Consider the following 22,787-nt stretch of genomic DNA (forward strand, 5'->3'; position numbering starts at 1 on the left):
GCCCAGATGCAGCACTGATACATTAGCTTGGCTCAGTGTGCAAGCTAATAAGCCTCAGTTCTCAGCGGGGCTTAGCAGGTTGAATCTGATACTGGGGTAATTGAGCTTTGCTGCAGCTCAAACCAGTGAGTTGTTCAGGACCCCATGTTAGCCCTTTATATGTACGCCTGAATTGACTTGCGGTTGCTGGCGTGGATTTTTTGCACCGTTGTTCCCCACAGTTTGGGTTCCTGGCTTACCTCAAGTGAAGTAAGCTTGGATCTATCACTACATGTCCAATGACTGTAGCTTTTCATAAAATGCAAATTCAGGGAGCTGAGCAAAGCTCTTGACAGCAAAGTCATTTTGTGTTTGGTTTGGAAAAACCTACTGCAGGTGGAATAGCTCCAGAAGTAAACACAAAGCCAGAGAAGTCAGAGAAGGTTAGAGATACAATTGAAAACCATGACGTTTCCAACCTGACCTTGCCCGACAGCAAGATTACTGGTAACAGCGATCCATACCCCTTCAGTCCTTGCTCTTTGTGGCAGCAGTACCAGTTAGTGCTTCGTGTGGTCGCTGCCCACTAGAATGAGACCATCCATGCTAACATTTAAGTTTTCCCTTCCTTCTCTGCTACCTTCCCCCTTCATGCTGAGGGCATAATGACAAAATGCAGAATTTAGCCTTAATTGGATCTCTGCAATGTTATCACCTGGATTAGCTCCCCCATGAATAATTATCACTGCCTGGAGGCTGACAAATTGCTTCCCTCTACTTCATGACTGTCAGGAATTTCAAAGTATGTGCTGAGCATGGGGTGGGGGGGGGAATGAAAATGAAAAGCCTAGAGAAGCATCATTATTAAGATTATTAAAATATTCAGCACGGATTCCCATAGTCTCCCTGAGTCCCAAAAGGCATGAGTGACAGCCAGAACTTTTCTAGGGGCAATTGGGCAACACCCAGCCTTTCATCCAGCAATGATGACGGCAATAGACTTGCACAGTCAAGGCAAAACTCTAACCACTGCTGCCGCCTGGCTCACGGTTAGGCAGTTCCTACGTTATTCACTACCCCATTTAAGCTACGTACATCAGCTTGTTTAGCATTTCCTCTGCATCTTTGATCTTGCTAGGTAGATGGGAAATTCTTTGTAGCGTAGACTGATAGAAGGGTAAACATATACAAGGGGATAGCAGCAGATTGTCATGCATTTAGAATAGCATATAATAGTCCTCGCTTTGTAAGAACAAGGTCTTGGGGGAAAAGTGCTCTGTATGAGAACAATCATTCCATGTCTGGGCAAGACCTCACAGAGAAACGCAATGCGTCACTACACCACAATATCCATCTCCGTTATCAAAAGAGCTGACAACTGGTAAGAAATCTTCATCTCATAAAACCAAATCACTATAAAAGTATAATGCTTTTTGCAAATGGCTTGAAACGATTGGATTAAGCAATAGGGCTTTATCCAATTCTCACATTAATGATGCTAAGCTTGTAAGATTGATGCATTTCTCAGTTCAATTCAATGCAGTTTCTCAAACTTCTTTCCCACCTTGCTGAACCCACAGCACACAAGTCGGGCATAGACAAGGCAGCTGCCAACATGTTCCCAGGAGAAAGCTCTCTCTGCTTACCTGACATACAGGGACCTCTTCTGATTAGTCCTCAGGGAGCCAGACCCAGAACTCATGCTGTGATTCATCATCTGCTCACGCAGGTCATGGATTTTTGCCTCAAACCGAGCGTACTCTAAGGAGATAAAAACCCCAGAGAATAAAGATATTTTAGTTTTCTTGACCTATATAATCGTTAGGGCTGCTAAATGCAAATTAATATTAAATTAACAAATGTAAGGCACGTCCTGAAAACTGAGGTCTAATAGAACCTTGCATTAATATATTATCTTCAGTAAATATATGCCCTCTTTATTGTGGTACTTGAACATTTCAGCACTGATTATCTGAAAACTCAAATAGCTAGACCCTCTCTCCTGCAGTTGCAGTTGCAGGAAAGGAGGTTTAAAGTGTGTTACCAAATATCTTTCAGTCTGCAAAAAAGATGTTGAAAGCAGTTTTCCACCACATCATTCCTCCTTCCAAACAATGAGATACTTTGTTAGGGGCAGTGGGATGATGCACTGAAGTTACTAATGAGTCAAGCACTTAGTGTAAAATCCCACCAAACTGAAGGAGATATAACAAAGTCTAATTATCCCTGAATGCAGCCGTGAAAATGTTGTATGAGCAATAAGCCACCTTATTTACTCAGCCCACTGAGGACTGGACTCTGTTTCTTAGGTGGAGCTGTAGCTCGGTCTTAGAGTGATCACAGAAACTCCAGACCTGTTTGAGCTGCGTAAGAATGCACAAAACCACCTCCCACACCTTGTTCTCCTCCCTTGCTCTGCAGGTAGCTTTGTAGAACATTATAACCTGCTGACCAGCAATATGGGACCAGCGCTGGGGCAAGGATTCAGCCAGAAGTGTATAATTTGGTGAGATTCCTCTCTGAAAGGACACATCCCTCGTACAGCCTGGTCAACGGTCCCTCCTGCTGGCACGTTCCCCTTGCTCGTTGTGTGACCTAAGGGACTGAGCTTTGGTTTGCGAGAGGAAAAGTTGAAGTTTTGGAGACAAGCTCTAATTCCCTGAAACCAACAACCTAAACGCAATGCTCCAGCAACAGAGTCATAATTCAGCCTAAACCCATCTACCAACGCGAGCTAGAAGACTAACTTGAGGGGGTGTACAAAATCCATTTCAGTGAGTCAGTGACACTTTGGAGAGTAAGATGTTGCAGACTGATGCCAGTAAAGAGACAAAGTTGTTCCCTGCACCTCAATATTTTATTTCACTGCTTGCTTCAAAAGGAGGGTCTAATTTCCCCACAGCAAGTCTGGAGCAGAAGTGAAACCAGCAAGCAAGGTTTCCTCCCTTGAAGGATGGAGGTCCATCCCACCAGATCACACCACCTCTCAGTTTAAGCAAATAAATCTTTACTGTGCATTTATAACCTATTGGTCTGCTCCCTGTTTGGTGGTGTTTGAGCTATGGGAGAATGCTGTAAGACAGCAATATTCTCATTTTCTCCTAGCAGAAATCTCAGCATTATTTTTGTTTGATCATTTGCCGTTCACACTGGCTCAGTTCCCAGAATGTCTAGATGCTTTGGAACAACAACCAATTCATTTTATTCAGTGCCCTTTAACTTTTCATTGGATAATAACATCTGACCTTTCCAAGATCCCACATTTTGCATAGACACTAGCTTAGCAGAATGGTTTGATCTGGGCTTTTGTGTTTGGTTTTTTCCCTTCTTCTTCTTCTTCTTCTTACTTGATGCATTTTAACTCCCTTTCCTTTGAGCTTCTTTGGCATTACTTACTGAGTCTGTTAAGTGACAGTGGCTACTTTGCCAGTCAGCTGGGAACCACTGCTGTAGTATGACTCTTCAGTCTTCCCACATACCTATGACTTCACTGACTGCAGCTGAAATTCTGTATGTCAGGAGAAGAGACACTCCTACATGCAGACTGTATTTCAGATTTATTCTGTAGCTTGTTTCTTGCTCATTTCTTTCACCTAGAGTACATCTTTAAACTTCTCGGTGATTTAAAAGCCCAAATCCTCAGCGGAACTAAGGCTCCTACAAACCTGTGTCATTTTTTATCATGGAGTTTAGTTTTGAAGTGTTTATCCCAGTGTAGGATTTAAGTTTGTTCTATGTGAGTCATTTGTTCTATTCCCCTGCTCTAGAATTTATTTAGTAAATAAGCATCTTCCAGGCAAGGCTTTGTTTAACTTATATTTCATTATAACAAATTTAACATTTCTTCTTGCAAATAGGAAAGGTGATCTTAAAAACAAAACGCCTGCATTTCTCTTCCTCACAGAGTGTCAGCTCTCTGCATACAAGACAGAATACTACAGTTTCAAGGGTTGTTACTGGGTCTCTTTCATGTGTGGTGGATACACTGAAGAAGACAGTAAACGTACAGTGTAATTCAGCTTCTTTGATGTTTTACATCTGGGCGAGGCCAAAGATATGAATGATTTGCATCAGAGCAGCTGTAATGGCAGCTTTCCCTTTAATAAGCAACCATAGCCCAGGCAGACTCTATATGTGAGGTGTGGGAGTAACTCCCAGATTTAGACACCGATCTGGAGAGTGAGAAGAGAGGATTGAAAATCTGACTCTCTCGAGCACAGCATCCAGCTATTTGCAACCCGAACACCAGCTGATGAGATACTCGAATGACTACAGCTTGGTCCGATGATGGTGTTATAGCTTGTGTTCTGACTTCAGAGCACACTTGGAATTTAACTGATTTTAACTGACTCTAAATTTATTCTGAATTTAATAACCTCTATCTTTCTGGAAGACATTTTGAAGCCACAACACGTCTTAAAAATTGTCTAATAAGTGTGTGATGGAACTTCAGGGTTCAAGCTCCTGCTCCCTGCATGGTATTAAAAAATACTGAAGTACTAATGATAGTTCTGTTACTTCATGTTCTTGACATGTTTTTTTCCTTTGGATTGAAATACATAGATAATTTTAAAATAACCAAATTTATGGGTCTATATTTTCCCACAGTACCTCCTTCATATTTATGCATCAAAAAATACTGAAATGTAAACCCATCCCTTGCTCCTGACAAATGCCTGGACCAAAAATTGCAAGGCCATCAATGCAGGCAGTATTTAACCCAGCTCAGATCAGCTTCTTTAATTTCAGTCCTCCTAGTTCTCTTACTGATGCCTAGATACTACAGTGATGGCTGCATTTGAAACATGGAACAGAAAAAGAGTGATGCTCCATTTCTGCCATCAGAACTGCTACAGTATTCCTGCCCAGTGGGAAAAAGTCCTTTTTTCTTAACACTTCTTTATAGATGGGGTCATTCCAGAGGAGCTGTTTCCTAATGGCTTTGCATTTGTTAGGTGTGAATAAGTGGCAGTGCTGAAGTCCAGAAAAACACTTCATGCTTCCTTCAAATTCAGTACTGAATCCAAATAACACACTTTCAAGGCTCCTACACAATTAAAAGGACACTGAGGTTGTGACATGCTGACAAGAAATACAGTTAAAGCTGATTCACTAATTTCATGCCCTTTAAAGAAAGGGAGAACAAAGAACGTATTGCTGCTGGAGTGCATCATTAATGAAATTTGCCAAATTTGACTTACCAAAATCCATCTGCAAAGGTCCTACCCGTTGCCTGACTCACTAATGATCTAACAAACTAACTCTGGTAGCTTAAGAAACTGATAAAGTTATGCATTAGACTAAAAGGGAAATGAGTGAGCAAACTGTAACCTGTATTATTGCTGGAGTCAGACCAGATGATATAATGGTTTGTGCTGGCCTGTGGCTCTGGAAATGTTGCTGTAAGAAAGAGGGCACATGAGATGGAGGGAAATGTTTGTTCATACTCCGCGTTAGAGCTGGCTCGGGGCTCACGGCAGTGTAGGTAGATGCCAAGGATCCTGATACAACTCACTGATCCTGGAGACGTGGAGCCAGTGCCGCTGGATGTGGGAGGAGAGATGGCTGCCATGAGGAACGGCCCAGCTGCAGGGACAGCAAGACCATTTTTCAGGGCTCTGGCATTGGCACGTTGGGCTCTGCATGCTGTCCCGAGCAAGAGCCCGTTTTCCCAAAGGTCTGTTTTCTAAATTTGGCTCTGCTCAACTCTCTGGGCAGGGACAGAGAAAAGAGTCAGCTTGAATTGCTACAGCATGAATTGTCCCCAAACCCAACCAAGGCCAAAACTGAGTGTATTTATTAAATTAGACACCAGTTTGAACAACTGACGTTTGCTTCATACAGGACTCATTAGCCTGAATATGCGGACAGGGAGCCGGTGTTTTTCCTTCTACCTTTTTCCAACAGCTTGGCAAGTGCTATATCTGGGTCTCACACATATTCTAATCTTTGAATATCAATGCAATCATTTGACTTTCCAAAGCACTTGCACATGTTGGAAGGACTGGATAGACCTTTGGGAGTAACCTTCAAACACCTTGAACCTTCTCCTCAGTTCACATACTGAGAAATCAAAGCAAGATAAATGGTCAGCCTCATTAAAAAAAAAATCCCAAACCCTAACAGTAATACGCTTAAAATGAAACTTCAAGTTTAGCTGGCCAAGATCAAGACTATGATCTACAAAATCTTGCCTAATCCACTTTGGCATCTGAGGGTATGCAGACACCAACATTTTTCCTGATGAAGTGATTTAGATACCTAAAATCCTGCCACCCCTCCTACAGCTGTGCAAGTGGGTACCTATACAGTGGGGAGGAGTTGGTTTAACCCCCCCAACCCTCTTTTGAGTTTCCTGTTGACCAGCTTTGATGGCCCATGATCTGACTCAGTATGCAAGCTGTTGTTGAGTCCGATTGCTCAACACTTCAGCCTCTCCACATGCTGTGGAGGAAAATATCATGAGTTTTTGAGACCTGCGGTGGATACATAGACATTAAGGAGTTGGGATGAGTGTTGATGTGACTTAAGTCCTTTCATATACATGGAGCAAGGACTTTTTCAATTAAAATAAGCAGTATATTGAAATTTTAGGTTCAAATTCTTCAGCTCACTTCAGAAATGGCCTGAAAGGCTATGATACTGGAGCATACAAGAAAGCTGCTGGAAGTCTTAGATGCATTTGAGAGATTAAAAATGAATGCAAGAAACCAAACCTCAAGAAATTTTTAGAAAATCATAGTGAAAATCAAATCCTTTCTAAATCTAAAAATAGCAAAGAGAGAGATTTTATATCTGATGTGTTGATGCTACTTTTTGGTCATATAAACAAAGAATAGCTATGATAAATGAATAAATATGCTGCAGCTTTTCTATGAGAAAGAGTTGCAGAATTCTACAAAGCTACATTACTGTTATTTTTCACTTTTAAGTTTATAATAAAGATACTAACTTTGATTGAATTTAGAGAACGTGATAGCAAAAAAGCCCTGATCCTACAAGTAAAGTATAGTTAAGCAACTGAAATGCTGACATATTACACAGTAGTGAAAATAATAGTTTAGCGTCTAAGTCCAAGCCTTTATTAGTTTGAACGCTTTTAGTGCTGGCACCTTTAGAGAGATAGCAATTCTTTCTGTCAGCAGGTATCAAAATTTGCTTTCCTGTGTAATTCAGGATCATCACTGTTTGCTTCTGGATGATAACAGATTTCCTAATTTGCTGCTTTTGTGCTTCTAAAATAATGCATCTCTAACCCACTCCAGCAAATGGTGACGCGCTGATGGCTATAATGCAAACGGGAGGTTGGAAAAGGCAGTGTATCTTGGACTCTGTCAGAGGGTGAAAGGAAAGTAAAACTTGAACTGTCCAATTTTAACAGACTACACTGCTTAAAACACAAAACAAAAAAACTAGGAAGGCATTAGTTAGAGACAGAATTTTATCATCTCAAAAAGGGTATGTTGAATAACTCTAGACACTATAATAAAGGAATAGCTGCCAGACCAGCTTCTCCATCAGTATCAATTTGGCATAATTTCAGTGGATCCAGGCCAGCTTCAACCTTCTGAGATTTTCTTCTGTTCTGTTTATGGGAACACAAATTGTCTGCCACTATGGCAAGTCATGAACTTATTGCCTTGGACATCTGAGATAGTAATGTGCATGATACTATTATTATGGTAACATTATTTATGCTACTTAGGTAAATCTTTTTTTTTCCCTTCTGCCTCATCTTAGCAGATGTCTTGGCTGAATGGTTTAAGATTTAAAATAATGGAAGAACACATTTCTTCCTACAGTGAGTGTTTTCCATTTCTGCCCTTTGCCCACAGTGCTGTACAGTCACCACTGTTTTACACGTGGAGGTGAGAGGAAGGTGAGCAGACCAGCACCAAGACTTCAGAGGACTGAGTCTGATTCTTGTTTTTCCACAGACTTACAGTGTGAACCCGGGTGAGTCACAAAGAGTAAGTCTCATCATCCTACGGCACCTAAGGCAGGGATATGGGTGCTGCATTAACATTGTGCCTTTGGCTATGCCTGCCAGGTGCCGAGCATCCCGCAGCTCTGGAAGCCTGCAACACACATAAAAAGTGAAAAAGTATGCAAAAAGATGTGAACTGCTAATACCTTTGGCTAGTATTTTATGTCTTCTGTTTACAATTATGTTTGTTTAATATTTATTCTGAGTCTTTTTTTTTTCCTAAAAGTACCCTGACTACTGTTTTTAGATAATTAGGAGTTGAGGTTGCAAGCATAACTGGTTAATGATGGTGAAAATTCTTTGTGGTCTGTAGTAATTTCATAATAAATAAATACACAAGCAAACATAATATGGTTAGGTACAGTTCACTGTACCTTTGGTTCTTGTATCTTGCTCTGCCATGTCTGATGTTGGCCACTGCCAGGGACATAGTTCTGGACAAGGCTGGCTTTGGATCTTATATTGTATGGCAAATGCTACGCTTTCAATAAGTCCAAAAAATCAATTAGATTTAACATCAGCTAAATTCATCACTTGACAGGAAAAAATGCACACAGTTCCGATGCCATCAATAGGCAACGCAATAGCGTGCATAATTTATTGGAGAAAGTGTTGCTCAAAAGGCTTTGCTCCATTCATGATGCACTGAGCAACAGAACAAGTTATGCTGCTATTTCTTATCAGTCATATAACTCCCCTGAGCTCACTCAAAGGAAATGAAAAACACAGATTTCAATACTGGGGAAGGGAAGATACATTTACATTTTATTAGTTTTTATTAGTTTGAATATATCTGCTTGTTTTTATTGGAATATTTTCAACACACCTTTTCAGGAACCTTTCAAAAATAACAACATAGGGATATTTACTGATTTTACTCATTACTTTGGCCTTTAAAACTTCAGCACGGTAGGAGCATTAATGTCTTTGTTCTTTGATATTGGTTGGTTGTCTTCCTTTACCAATATACAGGTATTTAGACTTAAGCCTGTCTTCTAATTAAAATTTCACCCTGTATATTTGTTCTGTAGCTGGCCTCATTGCCTAAACATCACCACTAACTTTATTTTCATTTGCTTTATTACTGAATATAATGCTTCTTCCATCTGTTGCACCATTAGATACAGCCCTCATACTGTGTTAGTTGTGAATATAAATACACCTGAAAAGATATCTTCCTCCCACGATACGTTCAGGAGACTAATATCGTGCTCTATTCTTAGTCACGGGGAATATAATTCCAATACAAATTAGTCTCTAGAAGCTTTAGTTTCAGAGAATTCATGCCTCATAATGAAAGAGATGTACTAAAATAAATCAAGCTATTAGTGAGTGACAGGGACTATGTATCCCACTGAGGTGTTATTCTACCTGTTCCCTTAAAGCCTACCCTTGGCTTATGAAGTGTCAGCCTGGACTTTCTCAGCTGGGAATTTCTTGCAGCTTCTTCCAGCCGTTGAAGAAAACTGCAAGAAACTCAATAGCTTTCAAAAACAACCCCTCCCAAGATTTTGGGAACCTTTTCGTGCACTGAATTTTACTGTATTCTCAAAAATTTACACCCCCCACCCCCTTTATTTGAATTGATGTACCCCTGAACTAACCAGGACTATTTGTGGCACTTTTTCAAATTCCCTGATTTCAAATTCAAATTCAAATTTCAAATTCACGCCGAGCTAACAACTTGGGCAATATTGTGTGTACACATACCCAGGGAGGGGTAAGGCAAATAAAGAGCAGAGAGTCGGATCTGAAACAACCATATCACAACACATGGTCTGCCTTGGCAGCACAGTGTGAAATCTTGGACAAGATGGACACATCACTTCACCCCAGGCATCCAACTTGCACAGCCACGCTCGCCCAGCAGAGCAGCGTATATCTCATTAACCTTGATAGCTTTGTAGGAGTTACTGTTTTGTACAGTGCAGAAATGTTTCAAGATATCTCTGCTGTTTTAGGCACAAAATGACTCTGTCAAGGTGAAAAAAAGCTGCCCTGCATTGGAATCCTCTTTCTTCAACAAATATTTATGTGGGACACTGCAAAGTTAACAAAGTAACAAAACCTACTTTCTATTAATAGCTAAGCTAATTCATTTAGCTGTTTTGCCGCTTCAGGGTAGTGGTGGAGGATCTTATTTCCAGACATTTATTCAATTTCCACAATTTCCCATCCAAAATCATTGCCCCGGGGCAATTGTTACTTATTATTTTTGCTTCATTGCTTTTTCTTGCTTCTGCTTTTCATCAAGTATAGTTCTATTTCTCGGGACTTGAGCATTTTGTACTGATCAGCCGTATCTTCTTAATGCTGATGCTGGCTTAGCCTGCTTCCACCTCTTAAAGACATGAATTGACATGAGGAAACAAAATACAGAGCTGACCGCTTCTAAAGTTTCCTTGGCATGGCAATACCGGGAAACCATTTTGGTGGTCTTACCTAACCCTGTATCTACATTGGGTAGATACTCCTCTTTTACAGACTCATGGTAAATGATTCCAACCTGCCTCCAGCTGTTTATAAATTTCCTTCTCCCCAAAGCCTCCTGAGTGCCCCACCTATGAGCTACACAGCTCAGGTGAGTTTTCCCAAATACCTTTCAATAAGAATAAACCAGGTTAGCCCGTTTACTCTATTTACACTAACCTGACTGAGTCTAATTGATGCAGATCATCACAAAACTGCCTGGAAATGTGAAGAGGGCAGGATATAGTGATATGGAGCTGGGAGCAGGTTGGCATAGATGGTATCTTCCTCAGCACCATAGTATGCAGAAGATGCCACCTTCTACTAAACCATGTAGGGAAAAGGAAAACAGTACAATCCTACTTCATCATCTCCAGAATTAATAATGACTTAAAGTGACTAAGCAGACACATGACCTGCCTAGGAGTTGTGCAGGAATCTTTCTGAAGTGAAACTGGAAATGTAGACCAGTCTGACCTGCCTGATTTTCAGAAAAAAATGAAAAAAAAAAAAAAAAAAAAAGACACTGCTAAATCAGGGCTCAAAACTCCCAAGAGAATTTCTAAGAAAACTTACATGAAAACTTTCACAGCTAAGACATCATATGCCAGTTTTGTACTTATACTCCATGAAATTCTGATATACTTGGAGTGGGAAGAGATAAAAAAGGGGTTCCTGAAAGAGGCTTGGGAAAAAAAGGTCCTTTCTGAAAATAGAGTGGTGGGGAAGATAATGTGATTTTATTAATTCCACAAATGAGCTTGGAAGCTGTAGCCTACAGTAAATAAAACCTCAAAACCACAACCCACAAATAATTTAAAAATTATGAGCTGAAGGAGAAAAGAATACCAATACTACCTGATGTAATTACTCATATAACAGGATAGCCTTACAGACTAGCAAAAGCACAGAGATCAGAAGGACCATCAGTAATACAACCAGATAAACATGGATATAGCTTGTTGGGTCAAACTGTTTTGCTATTATGATTAACACCATTTGTTTACATTGAATAATGCCATTAATAAATGATTCACTCCCTGACTTCAAAATCTGCTGGGTAAAAACTACCTCCCCCTGTAATCTTCACTTTCCTATACTGCGCTGTGCTGCTTTTTCAGACAAAGGTATCTTCAGCCATCTCCTAAGGCTGTCTGGGACACTCTATTGAATTAAAAAGAACTGAGCAAAGACTGGAAACAAAACTATCCATTTTGACCATTAAAATTTAAATGGATAAAAACATTCCCACATGTGTATTGATCTTTTCTAAGAGGCAATATTGAGAGCAGCTGCAGAATTGTATTAGTTTGCTAGAGCTTCCTGATTAAGGGGGATTACCGTTTCTAATACAAACAGGTAATAGGGAATGGTTGAGCACATTACAAGCCTGAATGAATTTAAACAAGGCAAATACATATACTACCTCAGGATAAGTCACGCTCCCTGCATGCCTCTTAGCTTATTATAAGGAATATTTTGAGTACTGTGCAATGAGATATCTAGGTTGCAAACATGTATGTTGTGCAATTGGCCACTAATTAGACACAGAGGCTATAGTTGATGGTCTGGATGCTCTGAAATGTTGATTAACTTGAGCAGCAGATCATGTAAAATTGGAATAATGTCTGAAAAATCAATGTAATACCAACAAATGCCTTGCAATTACTGCTGATACTCTTGAGCTCATCATTCACAGAACCACAGAACCCCACCTTCACGGCATAAAAGACTTAGCTGGATAAGGTCTTCTTAATCAAGCCCAATTCCTACTTTTACAGAAGATCAAAACCTAAAATACAGTGCATAAACTGTTCAAATACTTTCTTATAATTAGTTCAGTTTTGGCATTTCATAACTGTTGTAGGACCACACACAGACTCCAGTCCTGAAATGCTTAGACTCATTCTTCTAACTAAATGCAGCTGAAGCCTACTTACTGGCTTTTGCACCAACACAATTCCTCTGTGTAAATTGCTCTTTTCCATTGTATATTGATTCTCATGACAGATTTACATTTACTTCACCTACCAATCTCCATTTTGCTAAATAAACAATCCAATCTTTGCTTCAGTCTTTTCCTGTATACTTGCCTCTCCTTTAGTTGGCTTTTTTATCCTTGCTACAATGTTTTAATCTATGTCTTCACTGGTTTAAATAGCAGTGTCCTATATCATGCAATATCAAATGACTTCCTGAAAAATCAGACATATTACTTCAATCATATTTCTTTTTCTAAAAATTAAATGTATTGTCAAAGACTGACATCAAGAAAATTTGCCAGTTTATACTATATTACTTTTTTATCCCATTTTGAATTTACCTCCCTGTTTTGTTTCTAAAGCTATGTTCTAAAGTATGCTTCTACGTACTACTGAGGAGAGACTTATGCATCTCCAGATCTGCTGAATGAACATAATTCATTTTTCTCCTTTCCTGATGGACACTGTAGGTGTTATTTTCCAGATAAAACACTATCTGTAGATGAATAGGTACCTGAGAGCCCTTCTGACTCCCTGTGCCAGTTCTCCAGTATTCTGTGATGGGGTAACCAGGTCAGCCTAACCTCAACACAGCAACACCTTCCAGTTAATATATCCAGCCCATCACTGGTCCTGTGCACTACATAAACAATTTTATTGTACTACAGCCTTTCCATTGAGTGAAAACTGAAAATGCAAAGTTAATTTGACAACATATATGTCAGTGAATGTTACTAACACAAAGCCCTTCGAGGCTTCTGTCTACAGTGTCTTCATCAAATCAATACCTTCAGAGATTTTGTTCAACTCAGGTGTGCCAGACACATAGACTTCAGTAAAAAAGAAAAGATCACGGTGAATCCTACAGGAAGGAGAAGACCTCTGGTGTCTCCCTGCTGTGCTGGTAAGCGACGTTACAGACAAGGCTTATGGATTAGCAGAAAATGGAAGTGCTGAAAACTTCCCACCTGATATCCAGGCTTCTTATACTCTTCCATGATTCTGACAAGCATCCCAGAATAAGAATGACAACCTCGATAGCTTTTCCCAAGAACCAGCTATTTGTTCTCTGGAGTAAGTGAATGCTTTGTTATTCTGATGTGGTGGGTATTATTGGTTTACCAGTGTATTACACTACCCTACAGAAAGTCAATTCAATGCATATGTTGGTTTTTTTTTAAATTGAATGCAAATATATATATAGAATGTGTATCTCTATGGAATGCAGAGAGAGAGAGAGGGAGAGAGAAGAAAGGGGCTGTGTCAAATGCTATTTACTGGTGCAGACTTTCCCACAGTTGCCAGCCTACAGCTAGCGACAGCAGTTGGCTTGCAGTGCCATATGCTCCCTTGAAAGGCAAATTCTTCTAGACCCATTTTCAGTGGGGAAATCATAATTTTTAATAGTGACAGTTTTTCATGATCGCAGTTATGGCTTTACCCTAAGATTTATGTGACATCTGCAGACTGGCTTTTCCTTTCCTGAAGAGGTCGTTGACATAAATGGTGATAGTCTGTAATATTTTGTTGACAATGTACTTTGGCTCAGCCTTGGCAGGCTGTTTTTTTCAAGGTTCTCTGATTTTCTGCTTCATTACTTGTGACTGTCCAGGATGATCCAGGTAGGAAAAAGCAGTGGATCAAGATGATCCCTTCACTTATGTGATTAAACAGCATTTAGCACTGATAAACGTCACATCCACAGAGCTTTCAGAGACAGTTTGGACAGGAATGGTCAAAACCCATAAAGACTTAAGAAATTTCTTGGAGAATAAAGAATGACTTAAGTTTCCTATACGCATTCTTCTAAAAAAAGAGATACACTCAGATCAAATGGGAGACTCAGGTGAGATCATCTGGGAGTGCATTATGGTCTGGGATTTGTGATCAAGTTCCTAAATGTTGCCTGTGTTGGGGCAACTGACTCCACTTTCCAAAGCAAATGGAGATGACTTAGCTTAGACCGCAATGATAAAGGATTGTATCAAATTGCACTGCCTAGCATTTTCCAAGGACAAAGAGCATACGTTTGCATGGGTGCCAGGCGTCAGAAACTTGCAACTGGAGCACGAGCCCGAGCTCTCCGAGTAAAGAGGAGACAGAGAGGTTGCCAGAGAGGGAGCAGAAAGGCCTCAGGGGCCGCAAGTCACAATTATATCTTTTCACAGATGTCTGTCTAATTTGTTCTTAAAGATCCCCAGGGATGGAGAAACTTCAGCCACCCCAAACAGTCTGTTCTGGTGCTTCACTCTCCTTTCTGCATCTGCATTTTTCCCTAATGTCTCATCTGAAGCTTTTTTTTTCTGCTTTTTAAGACCATTCCTCCCAGTTCACAATGAATACGAGAAAACAATATGGCAAACCGAAATATTTCTAAACTAACCCTACAGTAAAATTACAAAAAATAATGACAAAGGAGAACACAGCAAAACAGGCAAGCAGGGATGGTTTTGCAAGTGAAAACCTTTTTCAAAAGTCTGTGAGTGTCAGAAATGAGCCTTTAAAGAAAATTACTGTATAGCAATTGGGACAGATGAAGCTCATTACTGCGAGTGGCCTACATGCTATAAAATGGGCTAGTATTGCTACAGAAACCTTTTTGCTGTGTCCCTGTAATTAGCACAAAAGTATTATTGTTGCAATTAACTGAATCCCCTAGTACCTAGTGAGTGTTCATGGCTGTAAGCAGGTTAATGTGAAAATTAATTTGTGCTAATTCACACAAGATCAGTGATGCCCAAACCAATCTGGCTGCAGTGGCATTTTGTGGAATAACAGTATTTTCCTGTTGACTTATACGAGGCACTGAAGCTTCAAGAATCACATAAACCCATCTTAGCTTTCACTTTTGATAAAACTCTTGTGAGAGTTCTCTGTCTTCTTTGGATAAATTTATAGTGAACCTCACTCCTAAGTGCATAAACAATGTACTAGCTCTAGACATAGAAATTAATGGGATAAAAGATTTGGGCAGCTTCTTTAGCCTGTTCAAGGGGCTGGTTGGTCTCAGCACAGACTGTTCTCCAGGATAAGTTACCTTTTCATCTTGAGAGGCTTATGTTTGACTCTTAGGGCAAAGCATGGTGCCACATACACATGGAAAAGAAGATAGAATTTTTTCATGCACAAAACCTTAAGTGCAAGAGACTGTAGGAGAATTCAGAGGGACTTGCATTCTCCCCTTCTTAGTCATAGGCAAGATGGGAAAATAATAAACAACAACTACCTGGAGGACTGAGAGAGACTATGGTTGAAGTCAAGCCAAATCAGGGGGCGGCTCAGTGTTAAGGGACAGGAAGAGAGAAGATAACTGGTTTCTGCACCTGCTGCTTTTTATTCTTCCACTAAAAAATAATGTTTTGCAGTGGACAGACAATTTCTGTTCCCTGTTAACATTAGGCTGAAGAAACACTGTCATCACCTGCCAGTGCAATAGGCAAATTAAGCTTCACAGCTTGAATTAAGCTGTCTTGTAGCTTTGGCTATTTTGCACTGTCTGGACCGTGACTAGCTATACTAGGATTGGCTCATTAAGGGTTTTTTTTTTGGCTCTCTCTTCCGCAGTCTATGTTAAACTAAACTTTTGCAACTTGCCTAGCTTGCCTTCCTTCAAAGGACTACAGTCCCATATGAATGTTTTTTTATGAATATCGAGAACCATCACTCCTTAAGTTTAAAGCTGCAGTCTTTGGTCATCTCCCTGCAGAGACACGCTACCACAATAATGCGAAGGCAACAGAGCTGGATCCTCACAATCTAGTCCCATTCCTGGATCTCTTCTTGTTCACTGCCTTCCCTCCCTGTACCTTGAGGTGGGCAGGTGACAGGGGATTCATAAAGGCTGATTTCAGCCTACTGGGGTTAATCTTTTAGAGACCCTAAAAAGAGGCTCACCCACAGCTCAATTCAGGGCCACCGTCCTCTAGAGGACCTTCTCTCTCCACTGAGTACAGGAGGAGCCTGGTGCACCAGCCTTCCTTGCCCTTGCCAGTAACAGCAGGGTTTCTGTCTGTGCTGAGCCCTTTCTCTCCCCTGCCCTCAACATAAAGCCAAGCCCAAATTTCCCCCTCTCTTGACCCTTTCTGTTACAGCCCGAGAAGGTAACTTCACAAAACACTGCATTTTATGGGAAAACCAGCCTGTGTGTCTCTGCCCCCACCGCCCCATCAGTTCTCATCCGTTGATGGGACTACAGGTAAAGATTAGCCCTGTTTTTAATAAGAGTGGGGTCAGCGAGCTGTGGCAAGAAGCCGAGTACAAGTGGGTAGAGGAGAGATCTTCTTAGCAGCTTCACCAGCTCCTGCAGAGCAAGGAAAGCCACAAAGCTGCAGGCTCCCCAGCTCCTCCATCCCCTTTGCTGCTCCCTGGGCCCATCCATAACCCCTCCTGGAGGCTGGGCGAGAGCCAGGCGTCCTCCCTGCACCTCCCACAGCACCCCACGGGCTGGGGAGCAACAACTCTTATTTCTCCACTTGCAAACTGCCCAGCTCATGCCAATGTCCCCCGTGCCTTGGTTCTTTACCCTTCCAGAGTAGTTAATCACTGCATTTCTTTCCTCCTTTCAGTCACCTGCCTCACCTTTCCACTATCCCTCTTAAATTACCTGCAAAATAATTTTAAAAGAATACATGAGCCTGCTTTCTCTTCCTTTTCTTCAGCCCAACTGCTCTTTTGTCTTTTTTTCCAAAGCCTTCAGTGTCCTACCCATTCCAGACCTGTCACAGTTTTTTGAAGACCAGGTAAATTTGATTTTCCTTTCTATATATTCATCTGGTTTTTTTTTCTGTTTCCCTAACTTCTGCCAGGTATTGAGCTTGTTGGATCCAATTTGTCTCCATTCTTACATCAGATATCCAACTGAAGAGTGGCCCACGATGATTTCAGGTGCAATTTGCTATCATTACTTTAACTTTCCTTTTCACAAGGCCATTTAGTTGAAAGACAATCAAGTTCAGAGGCTGAGTAGGGAGTGGAAACAATAAAGTGAATAAGGGACAGTGAAACAAACTCTCTTTTCTATAAAATGTAATGTGAAGCTCTCTGGAAGCTAGGCAGGTCACATTGGTTTAGATACTTTAATTTTTTAATACTATTAAATATGTATTGTAAATATATAAAATTGTAAAGGACAATAGATAAAGCTTTGTTATTTTATTAAAGGTAAACAGAAAGCTGAGAATATCTTACTATTCCAAGCTTAGTAGACACATAAAAGGAGGTCCTTATGACACTACAAACACAGCTTTAAAATCTTTTATAGTCAAGCTTTCAACAGGGCATAATAGTTCGGTTCATTACAAAAAAATATGTGTCTTTGAAATTACGAGCCTAGTTTGACTTTCATGTGTTATTAGCTCTCAGTGGAACTGAAGCATTTAAATTGATTGTAATGAGACATTAGCAGACACTATTACTGCAGCAAACCATTCCTGTTTTGAGATGGCTGGCTCAGGAGGCCTCTAAAAGCATCCCAACAGGCAGCGAGTATCGTGCACTGACAAAGGGAAGCAAAAATCAGCTTTGTAGAGGTCTGCCACGCAGCTGGCGTTGCTGTGCAGAGCATGCCAAGCGGCTGCTCTGAAGGGCACCAGTAAAGGAGGGCAGCACCCTTCAAAGGGTGGGAAGGGATGACAAGGGGATTGCTGGTTAAATGCACATATGTTTTCAAATATACGCAAATGAATTTCTGCCAGACATTAAAACAAAAAGAATTAAATGTCTAGTAAAAAAAAAAGACCAAATCAAAGCAGACTTCTCAAAGCAGTAATAATAATCATTACTCATGTATCTCTCTGACACCAGGATGCAGAAGGTGAATCTATTCTGAGAATTATGACTTCTTATCTTGTGACTTCTACCTCAGCTCCTTCATTTTCTAAAACCTCTCTCACCTTTGTCAACCTTTTCTAGTTTCTGCTACAGTTTAAATAAAATTCAACGAATGACCTATGTCAGTGACTCTCTTTCTCTCTTCTGCCCTCATCTTTCTCCATTTCTTTGCTATCTAATTATGCCAAAAGTCTGGAATAGTCTCTCACAATTACCCTGTTTTCATGAAACTTTTAAGAATTTCATAGCTTTCAGACTGCCATTGATGCTTGTGCACGTATATACGCATCTTTTCATTTATTCATTTACAGTGATTGCGTAACCAAAATTTCCAAGGCAAGTACACTGAAAAAAAGGATTATGAAATACTCTGAAGAGAAACCATTGCAAATGTGACAGCTGCTAAGAATCACTACGACTTTCAATCCCTCCTTCCCCCAGAGGTTACTACTGTTGCTGGCTGAGGAAACAGCTGTAGCATGCTCACGAAGGGCAGAAGGGGCCTGGAGAAGGCAGAAGTGCCCTTTGGCAGTTTGATGTCTTGCTGGAAAGCTTGTCAACCTTATTTACATTTTCATTTCCATGCCAGCCTCTACGAGACTTTATATTCGGATTCTGCTTTCAAGTATCTCCTTCACTATAATCACAACGACCTTTCCATGTCTTCCCCCATTACCCTCTGGGGCTGCAGCCCCGGCTCGCTGAGCTATCCCGAGGACTAGCAGCAAGAAATGTCAGGCTGAGCATGACATTTATGCAAACAGTTGGTGGCTCAGAAGGTAGCCTTTTCTTAATGGTTTTTATTATTATTATTATTGTTATTTCCTGTAGGAGATTAAAAAGCGGTGTGGGCCATGGTCACATCCTGCTAAAGGAGAGTGCTAAGGGAAAATCCCTTTTCTGTAAGACAGGAGCAAAACTGGCAGCGTGCAGCACCTGACAGTGGGTACCCGAGAGCAAAGAAGGCAGGAGGGATCAAAGTGGGCAGTGACTGATTACTATTGACATTATTTTTACCAACAGACTGACAACAGGACTTGGCAGGATTATACCCACTGGCTAGTTAAGAGGAACACTGCCATAAACATGCCCCGCTCCAAATAAATCACAGCACAGGCACAGAAGTACAATGCATGCATTAGCCTCCAGCCTGTCAAGCTGCTACAAAAATACGTGGTCTTTCTTACAGCCAAAATAATGTCAGTTGAAAACATACACAGATTATTCAAGGTTTTATGAGAATTACTTCTGTTGTACCTTTTGGTCATTACAGAAAAGACTCCAGTGAATATATTTTGATCAAGGAAAGCTTTCAAAGCCTCTGAAGTATTCCTGGCTTACAGAGTGGTGTTTTTATTGTTGCTGGCTAATCCCGAGTTTCTAATGAATTCACCACTTTGGGATTTCCAAATAAAGAAGCATTCTCTTCTCAAAGTTACAGACAACACCTCTGGGGATATGGATATCATAAACAATTTCAAAATCCATATGTTCTGCATTTCCAATTAATTTTGATATATTAAAAAAATCTTTGTAGCCTGTGACTATGAACAGCCATTGTAAGAATAAGGCCAAGATGGGCTGTACTGTTTAGAGTTACATGAAGTGCCATATTTGGAGGGAAGGAGGATTTTTTCCTAGGTCAGATTGCAAGGACAGTAAGACCCGAGTTTCTGTCACATAGCTGCTTTCTGGGACCATCTCAGAGTTTTATTAATACATTCCACAGTATTATAGGGAACCTGATTTTCCCTTTCTCTCAAGTATCCACTTTAACGCATCATGAGAGAATCCCACATTAAATAAATAGCCTCAAGCCTAAGTCAGTGTTTGCCAGTCTTTCCAAAGAAATAAATGGAAACATAATTAGGGCAACATCTGAACTTTTACATTTCAAGAGTTAATTTCAAGAGTTTAGATAGCAGTGGGGTAGCCTTATCAACACAGTGGGTAGGGAAGATCAATGCATTACATGTTTGTGTGGACATAGCAACATTTTTTCACTTTAAGGCACAAGAAAAGTCTTGTGTTGGCTTCAGATTTGAGGAGAACCAAGATGCGGGATAATTCTTCTGAATTCTGCATCTCCTCAAACCTGTAGATGCAAAGTGACTATATTGGCACCAGTCCTTTCTGTTCCATAAGGCAGCATGTGTCCAAGCTAAGAGAAAGAAACTATTTAGTTTTCATTCGGTTTTGACTGCTTTGAGTGTTTGATGGGTCTGTTTACCACAGGTCAGACACCCTTTATCATAGGGATCTGTCATTGCAAGCACAAGGATATATAGATCTCAAATGCCATATTTTCTGGTGGTTGACACCATGCCGTCAGTCTGTAATTTCAGTGCTGGAGGTTTCTGTCAACCTCTCTTATGCTTGATCTGCCACAGATCCTCAACTTAGAGAGTGCTGACCCAAGAGCAGAATCTGGCCTGGCTACACGATGGCTGAGCTGAGGACTTGGGAAAGAACTGGCTCCATGAAACACTGTGATGATGTCCCTATTTTAAGCCTTGTCATTCTTCATCACAATTTCACCACAAAGTTTTGAAGGCATCAACATGGACAATGACAGAAGAAATAAAAAATTCTGGAAGGGCTGTGACATGCTGCCTACAGCTGAAAAGAAACTAAGCTTCTGAAGAGATCCAGGATCAAAGAACCTGGGAAATGTCAGTTGGATGGTACTTCTATCATGTTACAAGGCTCGATGCAGCAAGTATGGGAGAACAAGCTCTGCAACAGATCAGAGCCAATTATCAAAGTAATCCCATTTGGCCATAAAAATATCTAGTCATTTAATACTGCTAAGCCTTGTTTGTAATCACAGAGCTTAATGAGAACAACTTACATTGAAAGGAAAGAAGGGAAATCTCTGGAGTAGAAAGGCTGCTAAAGAGGACGTTAACAAATGCAAGTAAATTTGAGGTTTTAACTTCTTTTATATAGGCCATACTCTATTCATAGAGGATTTTTTTTTTTGTGATGAGCCAACCCAATGCCAAAGCTGGCTTCAAGATTATGAAAGCACACTTTTGTTTTCATACTCTGTGCCATGTAGGCAAGTCTCTCAATTAAGGAAAGGTTTCTTTTGTTTGAATGAGATTCTCTTTAATTTCTGGCAGCAGACAGATTTCAGAAATAATTACCATCTATAGAAGGATGAATAGCAGATGAATCTATAATTCTCATTACCCACCAGAATTTCAAAGTGAACTTAAATTCTAAGCAAGCATTTGGCAGATCGGAACAAAAGGGAAAAGGTATTGGACAAAAGTAGTGTTGTTTAATTCAAATCTTGAACAACAAGAATGATATTTAGCAATGAGTGTGATCTAACATCTGGGAAGAGCCCGAGAAGTATTCTCAGAATACTGAAAAGGATTCACATGTCTTTTGAGAAGTCTGACTCCTTCTTGGCATGTTTAAGGCGTATTGGATGTCACACCGCAAACACTAGGGAATGGTTTGGTCAACAGTGGACAGTAGTGCTATATATCAAAGATTTTAGCCAGTTTACATTGTAAATTCCTGATGGGGCAGTGCAAAGAAGATGGTTCTCAGTGGTTCCCAGTGAGAGGACAAGAGGCAGTGGGCACAAATTGAAATACAGAAAATTCCATTTAAACATTAGAAAAAAACCTTTTTTTATTCTAAGGATGATCCAATACAGGAACAGGTTGCCCAGAGAGTTGTGAGTCTCCATCTGTAGAAATATTCAAAACCTGACTGTACCCGACCCTGAGCAAACTGTTCTTGCTGACCCTGAACAACCTGTTCTTGCTGACCCTGCTAGAGCAGGGGGTGTTGGACTAGACGACTCAGCTCCCTTCTAGGCTTGACTATTCTGTAATTTTGTGAAACAATGGGTTTAATTCTCTGTGGTTACAGACAAATGTAACGTATAAGCAAAGCTCTTTCTCCTCTTCTACTTAGAAATACCAAGCTGGTAAACCCCACTGGCAAGATAATGTATGGTTAACAACTTCAGTCCTTTAGAATGCAAAGATCATTAGAATAAATAAAATATTTCACTTAGCTGTACTAGTGTCCCCTGGCTCACATTATCCTCTCTGGTGACAATGCTGTTGAACAACTGGGTACAGCGATATAAAGGTTTAATATCCAGCTATATTTAATATCAAATGCCTTGATATTGGCAGTGCCCACGATGGCTACAGGTCTGTCAGCATTTTCAAAGCTTTATAACAGTCATAAAAACTCATGGAGTATAGCAATGAGTCAACCAGTACTTATAATTGCTGGCATTTAGCACCAGAGATGATGACTAAGAATCTATATTTGAAATACCTGGAGTTGGTGGAGTCCAAGAACAAATCCTGGGGAAGATCAACTAAGCACTACATTTTTGTGAATTAAATACACTGAACTGTGTGCAGCTTACTGGTTGTAGAACTTTTGGGGGAGCGCTTAAAAGAACATTTATTCTGCATATGCACTACAAACTTATTCCGTTATCTTGCAAAATGAGTATTGTTTTGACTTGGTTTTCCCTGAATGCAGAATATTGCCATGTTTGG

The 22,787-nt window shown here is 40.4% G+C and overlaps 1 protein-coding gene across 2 annotated transcripts in view; it reads right to left on the minus strand.

Annotated features, from left to right (window-relative positions):
* DLG2 (discs, large homolog 2 (Drosophila)) overlaps nt 1-22,787 on the minus strand; it is a 1,012,119-nt gene that overhangs the window by 94,522 nt on the left and 894,810 nt on the right. For both annotated transcript variants that reach the window (XM_010576558.1, XM_010576559.1), the window contains one exon: nt 1,626-1,740. In XM_010576558.1, coding sequence (XP_010574860.1) covers nt 1,626-1,740 — 115 coding nt within the window. The remainder of the gene's footprint in view (nt 1-1,625; nt 1,741-22,787) is intronic.

This window comes from Haliaeetus leucocephalus, unplaced genomic scaffold (assembly GCF_000737465.1).
Source record: "Haliaeetus leucocephalus isolate CR32 unplaced genomic scaffold, Haliaeetus_leucocephalus-4.0 Scaffold536, whole genome shotgun sequence".
NCBI lineage: Eukaryota > Metazoa > Chordata > Aves > Accipitriformes > Accipitridae > Haliaeetus > Haliaeetus leucocephalus.